Source organism: Malurus melanocephalus, unplaced genomic scaffold (assembly GCF_030028575.1).
Source record: "Malurus melanocephalus ecotype Western Australia unplaced genomic scaffold, MMel_1.1 scaffold_164, whole genome shotgun sequence".
NCBI lineage: Eukaryota > Metazoa > Chordata > Aves > Passeriformes > Maluridae > Malurus > Malurus melanocephalus.
This window is the reverse complement of record NW_026623396.1, coordinates 725,976-740,884: the sequence shown is the minus strand read 5'-3', so window position 1 is coordinate 740,884 and position 14,909 is coordinate 725,976. Positions and strand designations below refer to the sequence as shown.

The following is a 14,909-nucleotide window of genomic DNA, read 5'->3' as shown; positions in this document are numbered from 1 at the left end:
CAAATGTTTAGAAAAAAATCTCAATAATGAAGTTGTTATAATGAAATTAAGTCCTTCCTACCTGAAAACATTCAGTGATACTGAATCCCTGTCTTAACACAGAATCTTGTCTTTGGCATTTTAAACAGCTTRAAGCAAATCAGATACAAAAACCTATTTTAATTGAAATGAGAATGTTAAGGAATAACACAAAGTTTAAGTAATAATAATAGTCTCAGCTGTTGTAAAGGAGATASTTTTACTAACTGGAGGCAAAGYAAAATCTGAATCCAACCTTGAATAKGGCACAAATTAAAAAAATWWWAAAAATAATTGAAAAACCAACAGAAAAATTAAAAATTATGTAAAAGAAAGGAACAAAACAAATAACAAGGCAGAAATATAAATGAAAAATATATAATTCTATTTTACAAGTTGTTAAATTTTGCATACAGAAAAAAACATTATTTTAGTAATAGTGATATGTCTATATCTATAATCTATAGTTTAGATTATTCTATCTGTAATTTCAATGACCATACTAATAGGGAATTAGGGTAAGACAAGTAGACAGAATCTAGTGGACTTCAAAACCATGCTAAATTAAAGGGAAATAAACCCCACAACTCTATTCCTCTTCCCAAAAAACAAAGACAACTTATAAGAAAATTGATATTACTGGCATAATTCTCAAATTACCTATTTAGATATTATTACCTGCAAATTATTTCAGCAACGCCAAAATAAAGTTCAATATTAAAATTGGATTTCTCCTGTTATATACACTGCCAAAAAAGCAGTCTTAACTAAATATATTGTAACATTGAAGAAATATTAGGACAAAATAATTTTTTAATCATTCTTTCTAGTTTTTTATCTGACTAGAAATATGTTCTCCAGTAACATAGCTTTGCAATACCTCAGCCTATAGTGGAATTAAGCTAAAAAGAACAATAATATCCCAAATACATGTAGATTACCTATAGCCTCTAAGGGAATAATACTATATGTAAAATTCTTGATTTAGACCCAAATTAGCAAACAATTGTATGCAACTTTGCCCCACTGATTTATTAATGAAAACTTGTACTATATGCCATTTTAGTAATGCAAAGAATAACTCTGGTCAGTGCTGAGAAAAGTGACCAGATATCCTTAATATCACTGTACCTCTATCCATTTTTCATGTACAGTCTTCTTTGGTAATGCAAAAAAACCCCMAAAAAACCCCATACTCTCACACTGTTGTTTGACGAAATTAGTTTTGAACAGTGTAGATGAAGTTTTGCACCCATACTTCAGGTCACCTACTATCAAAACTCCACACAGATTAACTAACTATAGATCAAAGACTCATTGAAGTATTGGGCAGCAGCAACAAAAGCAAGAAAAAACACCTGYGAACAGTAAAGTATTACTTTTTTGCATATTAGGATTTCTTACTCAAGAATAATTTACACCAYAGTCCATAATTTTCACTACAATTCTGTGAAGAGATATTTAATTCAGAGAACTGACTGCAGAGATGCTCAGTTGACACCAATTGTGACAAGCCAAAACTGATTCTGCAGCACAGCATTGAAACGGTTATTGTCTTCTGCTGTGGTCTTCTACCACATCATTTTAATACCTGAACACAAACATTCTCAGGTCATAAATTTCATAACTATAAATTTCAGTCTTGTGGCTTCTGTAGCAATGGCTCAGCTCAACAGTGCAAAACAACTGAATTGGTAATGAATTTGACATTTGCTTTCTGAGTATGCTACCACATGAAATACTGTGATAACATCACTGCACTGAAAGTGACGGAAGCAGTTTGGCCAGAATGAAGGAGTGACAAATTTACACACCAACTGAATTGAATTATTTGATGCAATTTGATGTAAGAAAAARAAAAATCTAAAGAATGCCCACAAAAATAAGAAGCTACTGACCCTATCCACATAGATAGTTTTGGAATCATAACCTATTACTAGTAACCAGACTGGGAAACCATTTGATAAGTCATGAGTCTCCCCTCTTCCAATCACAAACTGCAATTTCAAAATCTGCATCTTATTTCATTAAATAACTTTAATCTTCCAATGAAGCACCTAATTCAGAGAGTTAGACTGCTTTATATAAAGAGGTCACTCATTATGTACAGCAAAGAACCTCTACATTATAGTTTTTCATTTTAAAAATTACCATAAATCCYAGTAGTTACAGAATACAAAAAAAGGAGCTCTGTCAAAAAAAGGTCTCTGATGCATGTATTTCCTAGGGCAATCAGAAAAATAATAATAAAAATCCTGAGATACACAGCTGCCTGCGAACAGATTACAACTGCAAAATATAGTTTCAAGCTGTAATGTACAAACCCATGATTGCAGCACAGGCTTGATCAAGCAGCTGCAACTGAAGGGAAAAAATGGATAACTATATATTAAAAATTCAGTGATAAAAAAATGGTAAAGCACTCCTTGTCAGKGCAAAGCAAAGTAACCCTGTAGAAAAATCTGCTTATTTACAAGTGGTTATCTTGCTGCATACTTTTGACTTTCTAACACTGGTACAGAAGCTTTTCGGATCAGCATACTTCATATATGAATATGAAGAACTTCTGACAATTGCACTTATACCTGAGAAGTATTAACTTCTACTGTTCACTAAACTTCTACACATTAAAGCCCAGTRTGAACTTCAAGAAGGTTTGAGTGACAGATCACTAAATAGCCCAGTAAATAATGTGAAGAAAAACAAACGGGGAATGCTCACACTGTCCACTCACCCCATTCAGTTCTAAGAGGAACACTAACAAACATTGTCAAATATCCCAATAATACTTCAAAAGAGTTTTAGAACTTTCATAACACAGAGGAGAGACAAATATCTGTTTTTCCTCTATTCTAGATACATGTATGGATCTACACCTCTTCCCAATGTATTAATAGGAAATATCATTAAATAAGAAATCCTTTTGTGGAGCATGCATGGGGAATCATCTTTGCTGTACCTGCATTTGACCAGAAAGCACGGTAGGTCAGATAATTTCTCAGGCAGTTTTCCTCTCCTTTGCAAAATAAAGGTTTAATGCTAAACTTAACAGAAAAACTGTATCAGATGGTCTGGTGCGTATTTCCCAACCTGGATTTCTTAATTCTGGTAACAGAACTGAATGATAACAAGTGTTTTAAACATGGCAGTACCTCCAAAATTTCAGTTTGGTACCACTCCTATACAGCCTACCCCTAGGACAGCTCCTTCAAGACCACACAGAATCAAAAATCAACCAGAGATGGAACACAAAAATCAATAACCAAAGATCTGAGCTTCTACTCTTTAGATGGTTTAATTTCCCTAAGAGATAASCATCAAAACAATCAAGGGAAAAAAGTAATCTGGAGTTCAATCCAGATTTTGCTGTCTCATTTCAAGAAAATACCAGAGAAGTGTACTAAAGAAATCCCCTAGGTATCAGGCAAACAGACTGATGCCTAATTAACAGTAAATCCAAGGGTCTGCCATGGACTTTTTGCAAATATTTCAGGCATGAGCAGCTTCAGGTAGCTGGACAAGCCCAAATCCAAAAGCACCCAGCAGTCCGCTTCAAGAGAAGCCCTGAATGACAACAGTGTAAGTCTTATTAGCAGACCCATGCCTGACTTGTGGGTACTTGGCAAGRGAGCTTCACAATGCCTATAGGTTTTTTTGAATGCCTTCCCTAGCATGTGAATTTATGGAATATGAAAAATCTGTGGTATTTTACAGTAAAATGCAATGCAAATTCAGTTTGAATAAAGTCCTCTGTGAAGAAAAATGCACATTTGTCATTATATGAACTATCCTGCTATCTAGAAAAAAAAAAAAGAAAATTTTAAGAAAGAAATACAATGAAGTTATGTAAAAAATTATGTAACAGGTAACTCAAGCAATTAGAAAAGTAAATTCACAGAATTAATCCCTGTAAATTATATAGCAGAAATAAACTACACAACTGATCCTTTCATTCTCATCATTCCAATAAAATAATGCATTTGTAATCCTCTGTAAAAAAACGAGATGGTTTCAAATTGTGGCTTAGCTAACTAACATTTTCCTTGTGATTAATCCCTACATTACTGGTCTTGAACTTCTACTGTAAATAATAGGCTTTCAATCACTCTGACAGATTGTGAATTTTGTTGCAGTGCATTTAAAGYAATGAATAATTAATGTACTTATTCTGGAATAAACTTTGGCTCATGGAGAGATTCAAAACTAACAGCGAAACAAATAAGGAAGGAATCCTCAGCTTGAAGTTTGGCATGCCCCTTTGCTTGGAAATGAAAGAAATAAAAATGCTAAGATAAACCWATACAAGACAAAGACAATTAAAGAAATCTGAGAGACACTGAGAGACAGTTTAGGAGGGAAGATCTCCAGAGGATTTGAAAGAGACTGTCTAGAACACATTTTCTGTCAAAAGCAGAATTAAAGCTGACCACTGTGTGCAGCAAAGCATGCAATCCTTTGTACAGAATAAATTAACATCCTAAACTTGATATGTAAGTTTGCAGCACCAGAACTATAGATATTGCACACATTTCTAAGGTTTTCAGTTACAGTATGATTGGATAATTCCTATAAATGTCAACTTTATGGCAATTTTACTCAATAGTTCTTTTGTTTAGTAAATATGGCACTGCATATGTTTTCTTCTTTCTCCTTTCCTACTCTTCACCTTCCCCTTTCACATTGCCTTGATACAACAACTGAATGTGCAGCACATTAAACTTGCTTAAAAGTGAGAGTATATTGGGAAAAATAAGTACTTTTACATTTAGCTTATTTCCTAGTAAATATATGCATTAAAAATAAATACTGCATACATGCTTAATAATTTGCTTTGCAGATTTATGTTTTTTGAATAATTTATAACCAGCATTCAAATCTATGTTTTCAAAAAATTCGATTCTCTGTTCTTTCAAATACATGACTTCTCTGCAATGCTGAGGTCGTAATTTTGCCCAATTTACTGCAAATCAAATGAAATAGAAAATTCTAACTTAACTGACAATACAGCAGAAAAAGTCAATACACGAAACTACAAAAGAATGTATTACAATATACTTGCTCTAAATGGTTGGATGAAGAAATCAAATGTTTTTCAGAGATTTCTTTACCTGATTTTGGCCCAYACACGAATGATATTCTAATTCTATTCTGCTTTTCTCAAATCTACTATTGAGATGCCAATTTTATCTAATGCACTATATTCCAAAGTATTACCCAAGCACATTTTAGAGCCAACAACAGAAGCAATGCTTTATTTTTTTTAATAGCAGCAGTTGAAAACCAGATTATTTTTTGAAAAGAGGCCACTTCTTTAGAAGTGAAGTCATTAAGAAGTCCTCCCTTGAAAGTTAACAAACTAGCTTAGCTTGCAGATTCTTCTTCAAAAACTTGTTCTACATATTAAAATTATCTACACAATTCTTCTTAATTTTTTATTTTACCAAAGCAGAATATACAGTAATTCTATGCTAGAAGCACTTTATCTGTACTTCTGGGACAATAAGGAAGGCAGATTTTACCCATTACATATTGAGCCACCTGAAAGACAATTCTTTACCCATGTTTCTGCTAAATATGGTGCCACCCTAAAGAGAACTACTGGGGAGCTAATTTTAAAAATCTACATTAGTGAATTGCAACTCATGGAAAAAARCTTAGGATGTACTTATGAATCAAGGAATTCCTCTGCAAGATCTATCAYTCTAAGCAATTCATGCAAGACTGTAATTAAGCATTCTGGAAACCTATCAAATGTCTAAACTATATTTCAAAAGATTCACAAAATGAAAAGCATCATATCTGAATGCTTTCTGAAACAAAGAGCAGAAGTCAGCTCTAAAAACAAATAGAACCTTTAAAATTATTTTCTGAATTTGTCAGAAAATTTACCTTTCACATCAAGCTTTAGCAAATCCCATGTTTCAATCTATGTCTTCAATTTTAAGCAAATATTTCCAATATTTGATTATTGGTTAAGATTGAGCAGTACATTTTTACAGGAACCCTCCGGTTTCACTTCAGTAGCAAGCACACATAATAGCTCTTTCAACTCCTCTCTTTTTAAAAAAGTGTCAAATACAAAATACTAAAAAACCTCCATCTTTTACCAATATTTCTCTCAAAACTCAATGRCAGGTCATTTGAATTAAAAGATACTCAAAATCCACACTTTTCTCTAATTACAGCTATAGCTTTCTCACTTATTTGTAGCGAGAGTTACAGATTCAACTGTGAAACCACGCACTCAAATGAGGCAATTAACTTCTCAGWGTTAGATCTGTACATCTTGACTGTGCCACTCATTATTCTTGTAAAATGTAAAAATCACAGAATTACTTTRTGCAACAGAATTTAGACATCTACAGAATAATTTATAAAATGAATTCACTGTAATTTAAAAAAAAAATTTAAAAAATGCTATCGCATAAGGATGGACAAAACCACAAAATCTGAACTTTCAGTTCTTGTGCATGTTGCCATACTGAAACAGCCCATCTATATTATCTGACATCCCTGATTACATAAGCAGGATCTTGACATGCCTGTAATACCCATATATGGCAACTATTAGCATATCTAGAAGTAGCATGCCAACAGATTTTAGATAAAAGCTAATAACTAAAGATATCCTAATTTTTACTACTATAGTCACTATGGCATAATTTAATCAGTTAGTAAAGAATTTTATTTCATCAGAATGAAATGCACTTTTTAACGAAAAATCCTTCCGTATTTATTTAGTGATTTTAAACCATATGAACAATAGGTTAAGTAAAGCCAATGAACATATAACAAATAATCTCTTAATCATCCAATGCTACCAGGAAGCACATAAAATGGAAATTTAAAAAAGAAATAACCTCCAATAGTCACAGAGTAATAACTAGTTGAATTATATTTTTTGCTCCCGATTTAATGTTAAACAAATTATTATAAATTATAAATTTCTGCTGCATTATTTGAAATACGAAGAAAATTGCTTATCTTCCTCTAATGCTTACTCAGACAGCAACTCTRGAGTGAGGGCCAAATAAATTTTAGAAAAACATACAATTTTTAAAGGCAGGTTGTCCAAGAGTCATGTAACCAACCCTGTTTGTGGTAACACATGGGAGGAATAGGCAGAAGACTMTCCAAGTTTGTTCTTTAATTCTGCAGTTTCACTAGCTACGTATTTCTATGTAACTTGGTGATGAACTTTCATATTCGGAAAGATATCTTATAACATCACCACAACCCCCCCTTTTCTTAGCTGCAGACGTGTTGGGAAGAGGGAAAATTAAATCCAGTAATTACAAAACATTTTGGTGAAGTTCAGTAATAAAGATCTGAGAAATTTCAGGCTTTACTAATAGACAATGCCAAATAAACAGATACTGAAAAAAATACTTTGTTTTTCCTSCTAAACATTTCTTGCTTGCAAGAAGCCATACAACCTTGCATGTAAAACTCTCTGTTTCTACCAGCACAAAGGAGTCCTGCGTGATACTACAGGGAGGAGAAAGCAGCAGAGCTGGTAGAGCATCACTCCTATCACTTTGGTGACAATGCAAAAGAGGCTTCTGAAAACTTTCTCTAACATAGCAACACTCTGTGGATCACTCCCCTACACATCTGTGCCTGCAGAGTTACCATAATTTAGTAATTATCAAAAATAAACCTCCACAGCTCCTTASAAGCAGTGGTAATCTAAACTGGATAAAGTTGAAGCTATTTATAGGAATTAGCTGAAGAAAATAAAGTTTTAAATTTAAATATTTTTTAAAAATTAATATGAAAAGTAAGATGTAAGGAATTATTTTTCAGAGAATATAAACACAGGGTTAAAACATAACAAACTCCTTCTATACAGGAGTACTGTTCAGTTTYTTGGCCTAATTATAAGGATGATTTTTAAGAGAACCTGTTGGGTTTTGGCAGGTAGTATGTTTATTTTTTGGCCATCTAAATTACTACTAAAATCTTTTCCTGTAGTAAACAAGACATAACACTAATTTCCTACCATTATTTTTTAATTGCTGCTTAAATATACAGCTCCTCATGGCATTTTCTCATCTTATTCTTTATGTCCTCCAGTGTGGTATTTAACACTTCTGAAAAAAGCCTGAAGAAGAAAATTCACTGCCTTTTTCACARCAAAGGAAAAAGGCAGTGTTTTGCCAGGATTCTTTCACACAACAAAATGGTCTTCCTGCATCTTTTGCAAACTATAAGGGTTAAGAAAGCCCTTTATCTTGTCATGGGGAGATAAAATCCTGCTGCCACCAGTTCCCATCAGTGTAACAAGCACTCCCTGTAACACCCCCCTCTATTTCACAGCCTGGTTCTGAGCAGGATCTAGGATCACCCAGCAGCAGCAGCTTGTCTGTGTATGAGAGTCCCACAGTTACTGCTCAGCCACTCGGCCTCCAATTTGGAAATACAACTACAATCTGGCACACAACCTTGAAATTGCATCAACTTCTRTGGTAAATTATATCCTGTAATTGATACTAAAAGCAGCTATTCTGAGTATCTACAAGACATCTGTAGCTGTGACACATCCTGATTCTAAACCTATTTGTTGCTTGCCTATATCATCAGTCAGAATCACTCCTAACTCCTAGAAAGAAATTAAAATATTTATTTTGGAGTAATCCTTCCAGTTAAAAGCAACAGTTATATCTGTCCTAAAGAGAAGAACTTGTCTAGAAAAATCTGTTTGAAGCATACAGACCCTAACTACAAAACACTTTTTTAAATCTGAACTTATAAGATCATTTTAATGAAATCTCTGTAGATTCAATTAAAATTCACCTTCTGATTGATGAGGYCCATGATTCTTCTTTCAAGAATTGTGAACAGTTTCTACAGCTTTGCAAAGAGGCTACAAYGCCAGCTATAAAGTCAAAATCGGCAGAAGTTGTGGTCAACGGTAGCTATTTAATAGCAGCTATTCTACACTTTAATTAGATTTCTGCACCTTGCACGTACTAAAACATTCAATGGTCTTTTTTTCCATTTCTGTTTCAGATAAGAAACATGATTATCAAACCCTTTCATGATCTACATTAATGGAGGTAGCATTAATACCTTTTTAAAAACATAAATTCCTCATAATTCACATTTCAGCTCAAAAAATAGTTGATTATTTTAATTTAATTAYTTTTAGGATGCTCATGTAGCTTTAATATCATTAAAATACTGGTTTATCTTTCTCAGCTGCTCTGAAACATTGACAATTAACCCTGATGAGAGCAAATTAATTCTCCTGTCTTCGAAAAACAGATTATCTTGGTTATTTAAAATAGAAACATTTTTGGCAGATCGATAAGTGAATCAAGTCTGTACTTCTGATGTAATATTTCCCCTAAATAAGGGGAGGAAATTGACTTCCTTTAAAAAACTTGACGTTTTTTAAAAGTACATTTTCTTCACTTTAATCACAACGAAGTGATAACAATGGGATTTTAACTCCTCATAAGGGCAGAGTATCAAACTTACCTGACTAGATTTTCATTGTCTCCAGTGCCTTTGCAGGTAGCACACTCAGTCCTTAAATCCTCAGACTTGGGCTTCTTTTGCAGAACAGACTGCCGCTGCCTTCTTTCTCTGGGAATCCGTTCCTGTCACAGTGGAAGTCAAAAAGAAAGGAAAGGGGGGAGAAAGAGGGAGAGGAAAGTAAATATTTTCAATTATGGCATGGAAAGTAACACTTCAGCCCAAAGTTTAAATTTTTGTGAAACTGATAAAAAAAAACAAACAAAACAAACAAAACACTATATTCCAACCTCAGGTTTTTCTTCTTCAGGCACAAAGCTTCGTTTTCGTCCTCTAGTTCTCTAGAAGAGAATATATTTAAAATTCAATGTTAGGTAACATAATGTTTTGGCTGTTTATCTATTATTCCTACCAACAACAAAAACATATCGCASGAAATAAGTTAAAGCATTACCTACAGAACCATTGCCTACAGAACTACACTAATCAGTATTAGGACTATAGCTTCACATTCTGCATATAAATCWAAAGAACTAGACAAAAAGTAAACATAAAAACTTGAACACGTTAAGTCGGATTCTTAAAGACTGCCATTAGAATTACAAATATCTTACAGACTTCGCACAAACTTCACAAAAATAGTATTTTGAAAATTAATTTGAACAGGGTATTAAAACAAACTCACTGAGCACTAAAGTGTACTCTATTTATAAGCCAAGTGATAAGATAAAAAAAAAAAACTTGAATTACTTTATCTAAAAAGAAACACAAAATAAGTTACAGATTTTGAGGCGTAACAAGAATTAAAGCTTTCAAACTGAAGCTAAGTATAATGGGTATATGGCAAAAGCTCATAAAGCTGTAGGTAAACCAACATATGACTTGTATACACAGATGGAATGTGTATACATTCCAAAATGAAGAAATTATTTCAGTATTGCAGTTGGCCAAAAAAAGCAACAGTGTGGAAGACAAGATGCATCCATGGCCTGTTACAGCAAGCACCAAAGGTTTACAAGCACCACTTAAGTTACTACACACAACTTGCATGAGTTCAGGTTCGGTCACTACATTTTATCTTTGAAACAGCAGMATTATTAACCTGCCTGTGTTAAATGACTGCCACAAGCTGACAATATCACACTCTTTCTTTCTTCTTCAACAAGGAAAGTGTAATAGAAGGGATGTAGAAGGAAATAAAAAACATCAGAGACAATTCTAGTAACCCAAAATGTCTGACACACTGACATTAATAACATAAATAATTAAAAAAAAAAAAAAAACAACATGAAAATGCTTGTTTTTCCAGGATGAAATGATCACATTAGGAAGTAATTTATCATATGATAAAGAAAAGCACTGACTACTTTATGATTTCATAAAACATTTTTTGAAGCAGCTGGTGTTCACTTCAAGTGAGAAAGAGCAAAAACAGCTCATCAAAAAAATCTTACACAAGTTTAGAAGCACAACCAGTCATAAATCCAATTCTAAAGAAGCTAATGATATCATGATTCTCCTGAGTCCTCTTTGAAGGTGTTTTATATTAGCTTCAAATTAAAGACAGTTCTCTATTTTAAATTGTTTTATAGATTTAAATACAGCTATAACACAAATAATCCTGCCACTTCAACACATCTATACCTTTATACTTATTGAGATTTYTGTCTGTATATGTAAATAACATTCTGTTATTATAAAAGGAAGGTTTTCCTTTTTTAGACWAGAGTTAACACTGTAGTAGCAATGAATGGAGTGGAATGGGAAATGCTAGTCTACTTCATGGCTCATTAGAACACTTGAATTAGCATTAGGATTCTCTTTCACATTTCCCTAAGGAAATTAAAAAATGTAAAACTCTATTTAATACATATCAATATTTACTATACATTTAATAATACAGTCATAATTGAGGTGTTCTAYCTTCCACAAGCCACACAGTATACACCCAAATGCCCACATTTARAAAAAGTTATTTATTACAAGTAACTGAATTTATCAGTGTAATATTAGAGGTATTATGGCAACATGGGCTACAGGTCAACTATATGTAACACAATCCAAGGTCACTGCACATTAAAACTAGACAAAAAAAAAGATTGATGAGACACCACCAYGTTAACTGCCAATTTTACTACATTCAGCCTCTAGAATTAAACCTGAGAACACTTACAAACTTTTGATAATTTTAAGCTGCATAGGCCCTGCTGAATGCAGCTTTGTAAAGGTTGTAAAGAAGTAGGTATAMCATAGGCAGCATTTGGGTCCTCATTCCTTATGTTTAAGCAGCAAGAGACAAGTGTGCATGCCTTGCACCATAAGAGAAATGCTATCCTGTAAACTGATACATACTTTGGAAATCTAGGCAACAATGACATTATTTTTTACTCTAAATAGAAAGTATTACAAGCTATAACTTTAAGAAATAATGAAACATATTTAAACTTCAACAAAATGGAGATGAACGATTTATAAATAATTTAGTCACTTTTGTCAAGAAAATTTTGGTTTTTACCTGTCTGCCATATAATGTGTGGTGTATATGACCAGGAATGTCACATTAAATTATACTTGCATTATGCTTTCATTAGCTTTCTAAACTTTCAAACATACTCGAGTTTGTTCACTAGAAACACTTGAGTTGAATCATTGGAAAACAAATATTAAAATCAACAGTTTTAGCACACATATTTGTAGGTATTTTATATGCTTTCAAARTTACAATTTTACATTATTTTTTACCAAACTGACCTCCATAGTTAAACATATTTGAAATGCTTCTGCTCAGATCATTTAACTATTGCTAGCATTCATCATGGAAAATAACAGCAAATTTACAACTGAAAATTGAATATTCTGTGAGTTTTAGCAACAGCCCTCCAGTAATTTGACATCTGTAATTTTACATATGTTGTCACTAAAGTCACTTTACAGGTTAACAGGAAAGAATTACGTAAATCTGGATTACAATGCTATTCATTGCTGTTTGCCTYAAAGTACTGCATTTTAAATTGCTTTGAATCATTTCTGTCATTAGCAGGCTCAGAATGAAACCATGASAGGTTACAAATATCAAATATTAGAGATGTATGCACTTGCCACAAACAATTTAAATTTTAAGATTTGTTTACTTAAGCTAAAGGAACCTTGATATTAAATGACCTATGTTAGACCTATATTAGAGATAWACGTGTTCATACTCGAAACTTACACTGCTAATCCAGTAAAAGATGCACATTAAGAAAGTGATTTTTTAAAATGAAAGTACCTGGCAATTCAGTACTACAGAGATACCTTCAACTGAAGATTTCCCAGTATCATAAAATGGAGCAAGACAATTTTATGAAATTTGTCCCTGCATTTCCAAAGTATTTGAACAGTTAAGCTGGGAAAGCAATCTCATGTTATCAGCACCCAARCAAAATCCCAATTAATGCCAGTGCTATCCCAGCAGCTTTTTTATTTTACTGCAGAAGGTACAAACACTGTGAAACATCTCCCGTTTAGGATGGACAACTCAGCCCAAACCAAAACAGAAAGCAAGGCGTGGATTAGACAGATGCAACCCATACATGGCAACTGTGACAAGGTGACACTTCAGGACAAGAATAGTAATAATAAAAAATGCAAAGACCAATGGAAAGTGGTTCAAAATGCATACCTGTAAAATTTTCTACATGTAAAAATATTTTTTTTCTGTGAAAAATTATTTTAAATGCTGACATTTAATGACCACTGACTGGCAAATCTTTGGTTGTGTCTCATCCTAAGTTCTGTACTTGCACARCTTTGGAATTAATTCAGTGGGCACTCCAGCAGAGCACAGTGTGTTGTGTGCTCAGACTCTTCCCTACTGGCAACAGTCAGACTCAGCCACTGAGCTCTGGAGCCCACAGCCTCAGTGGATTCACCAGGCAAGGTGACATTCTGCTTACTACACAGGCAACTGAAGATTTAAAATTAGATGCCTCTAGCAAAGGRCTGATTCTATATAACCTTAACTGCCCCCAAAACATAGACAAATGTGCCCAGGTCATCAAAAGTACAGACTCTACTTTTAATTTCATTCCTTTCACAATTATGGCTGTTAAATAACGCAAATAATGGAATGAATTGACACTAAAACGAGTCAAATTAATAAAACTTGATCTCCTGATACCATACCATAATATTTCTACTCCTCCCCTTCTCTAGTGACTTCTTAAACTCTCCTTCTCCAGTGCATCCAAACCATGCCTCCCAAGGTATACTGAACTTCTCCCTGTGTTCCCCAACGAAAGTGAGAACCTTTACTGCACTTGGGTCTCATCCTTCCCATCCAGCTCCTCTAAAAAATACCCCAAAATTTAATTACCTTAGTCATACATAGCTCTCAGTCAAATATTTTAATAATGGGTCTACCAGTTACTACAGGCAATGTAACTGTAGTAGTAGGCAACTGACTAACTTATTTTCATTAGGAAATCATGTTAAAAGCTATTATTTTTTTTTAAATAAACAGTCTCAAGATTTAGATATTACATCATGAAGAACATACCTTACACTGAGCTGAGAGAGAAAAATAGTACCTTATTTCATTAGCAATACATCCCAAAATAATCTGAGCAGCCAAAGAAAGGTCAATGAATTAAAATTAAGACGCCAGCATGAAATAGAAATATTTTTAAACTACAACAATAGAAACACTTTGATAAAACAGTCAAAAATTATAAAAGATAAAATAGATAAAATTCTTCTCATGAGTCCTTTTGAGCATAACATTTTGTGGGGAAAGACACACTTCATCAAATAAACTGCTAATTAAACTCTTTAAAATGCTGTAAGATTAAGTTCCTTGGCTAAAGACACTGAGGCATTTGATTCAATGAGATCATCAAGGTGARAGCAAGCCATCTTTTCCAAGAATATCTTACCAAAGGTTTAGCCTTCATAGCAATTTTAATACCCTTCCTCTGAAAAGAGCGATGCTCTGAATAAATGAAAGCTAAAGATTAACAATGTCCCTTTTTGTCTTTTATCTCAAGGCTTACCATCTGCGGAGGCTGGACAACCATCCCACAGTATTAAGGCACACTTATTTCAGTATTACTGAAGGCATTCATGAATACTTAAGGCATTATTTCAGATATTTTATTAACTTCTCATTTTTCATTTAATAGTTGGRAAAGAGAAAATCCTACCTTCTTGCCTATCATTATAAAATTCAAACAAAACCTAAAAAAGAACAGTGATGAACATCACATGCAAACATCTATCAAATCTGAAAAGAAAGAGAAGCAGGAAAACACCCAACATTGGTTTGCTYCTTCTAATCTAATCTGTAATAATCTAAGTTGACAGTTACTACAACATCCTCTAAAATACATACCATTTAATAATATACAATGTAAGTAATAAAACACAATTAAGAA

At 33.2% G+C, this 14,909-nt stretch overlaps 1 protein-coding gene across 4 annotated transcripts in view; it reads right to left on the bottom strand.

Moving 5' to 3' along the window:
• Window positions 1–14,909, bottom strand: part of PHF14 (PHD finger protein 14) — a 155,713-nt gene that overhangs the window by 80,370 nt on the left and 60,434 nt on the right. For all 4 annotated transcript variants that reach the window (XM_057372130.1, XM_057372132.1, XM_057372131.1 and 1 more), the window contains exons 15-16: window positions 9,789–9,839; window positions 9,502–9,623 (exon numbers count right to left, since the gene is read on the bottom strand). In XM_057372130.1, coding sequence (XP_057228113.1) covers window positions 9,502–9,623; window positions 9,789–9,839 — 173 coding nt within the window. The remainder of the gene's footprint in view (window positions 1–9,501; window positions 9,624–9,788; window positions 9,840–14,909) is intronic.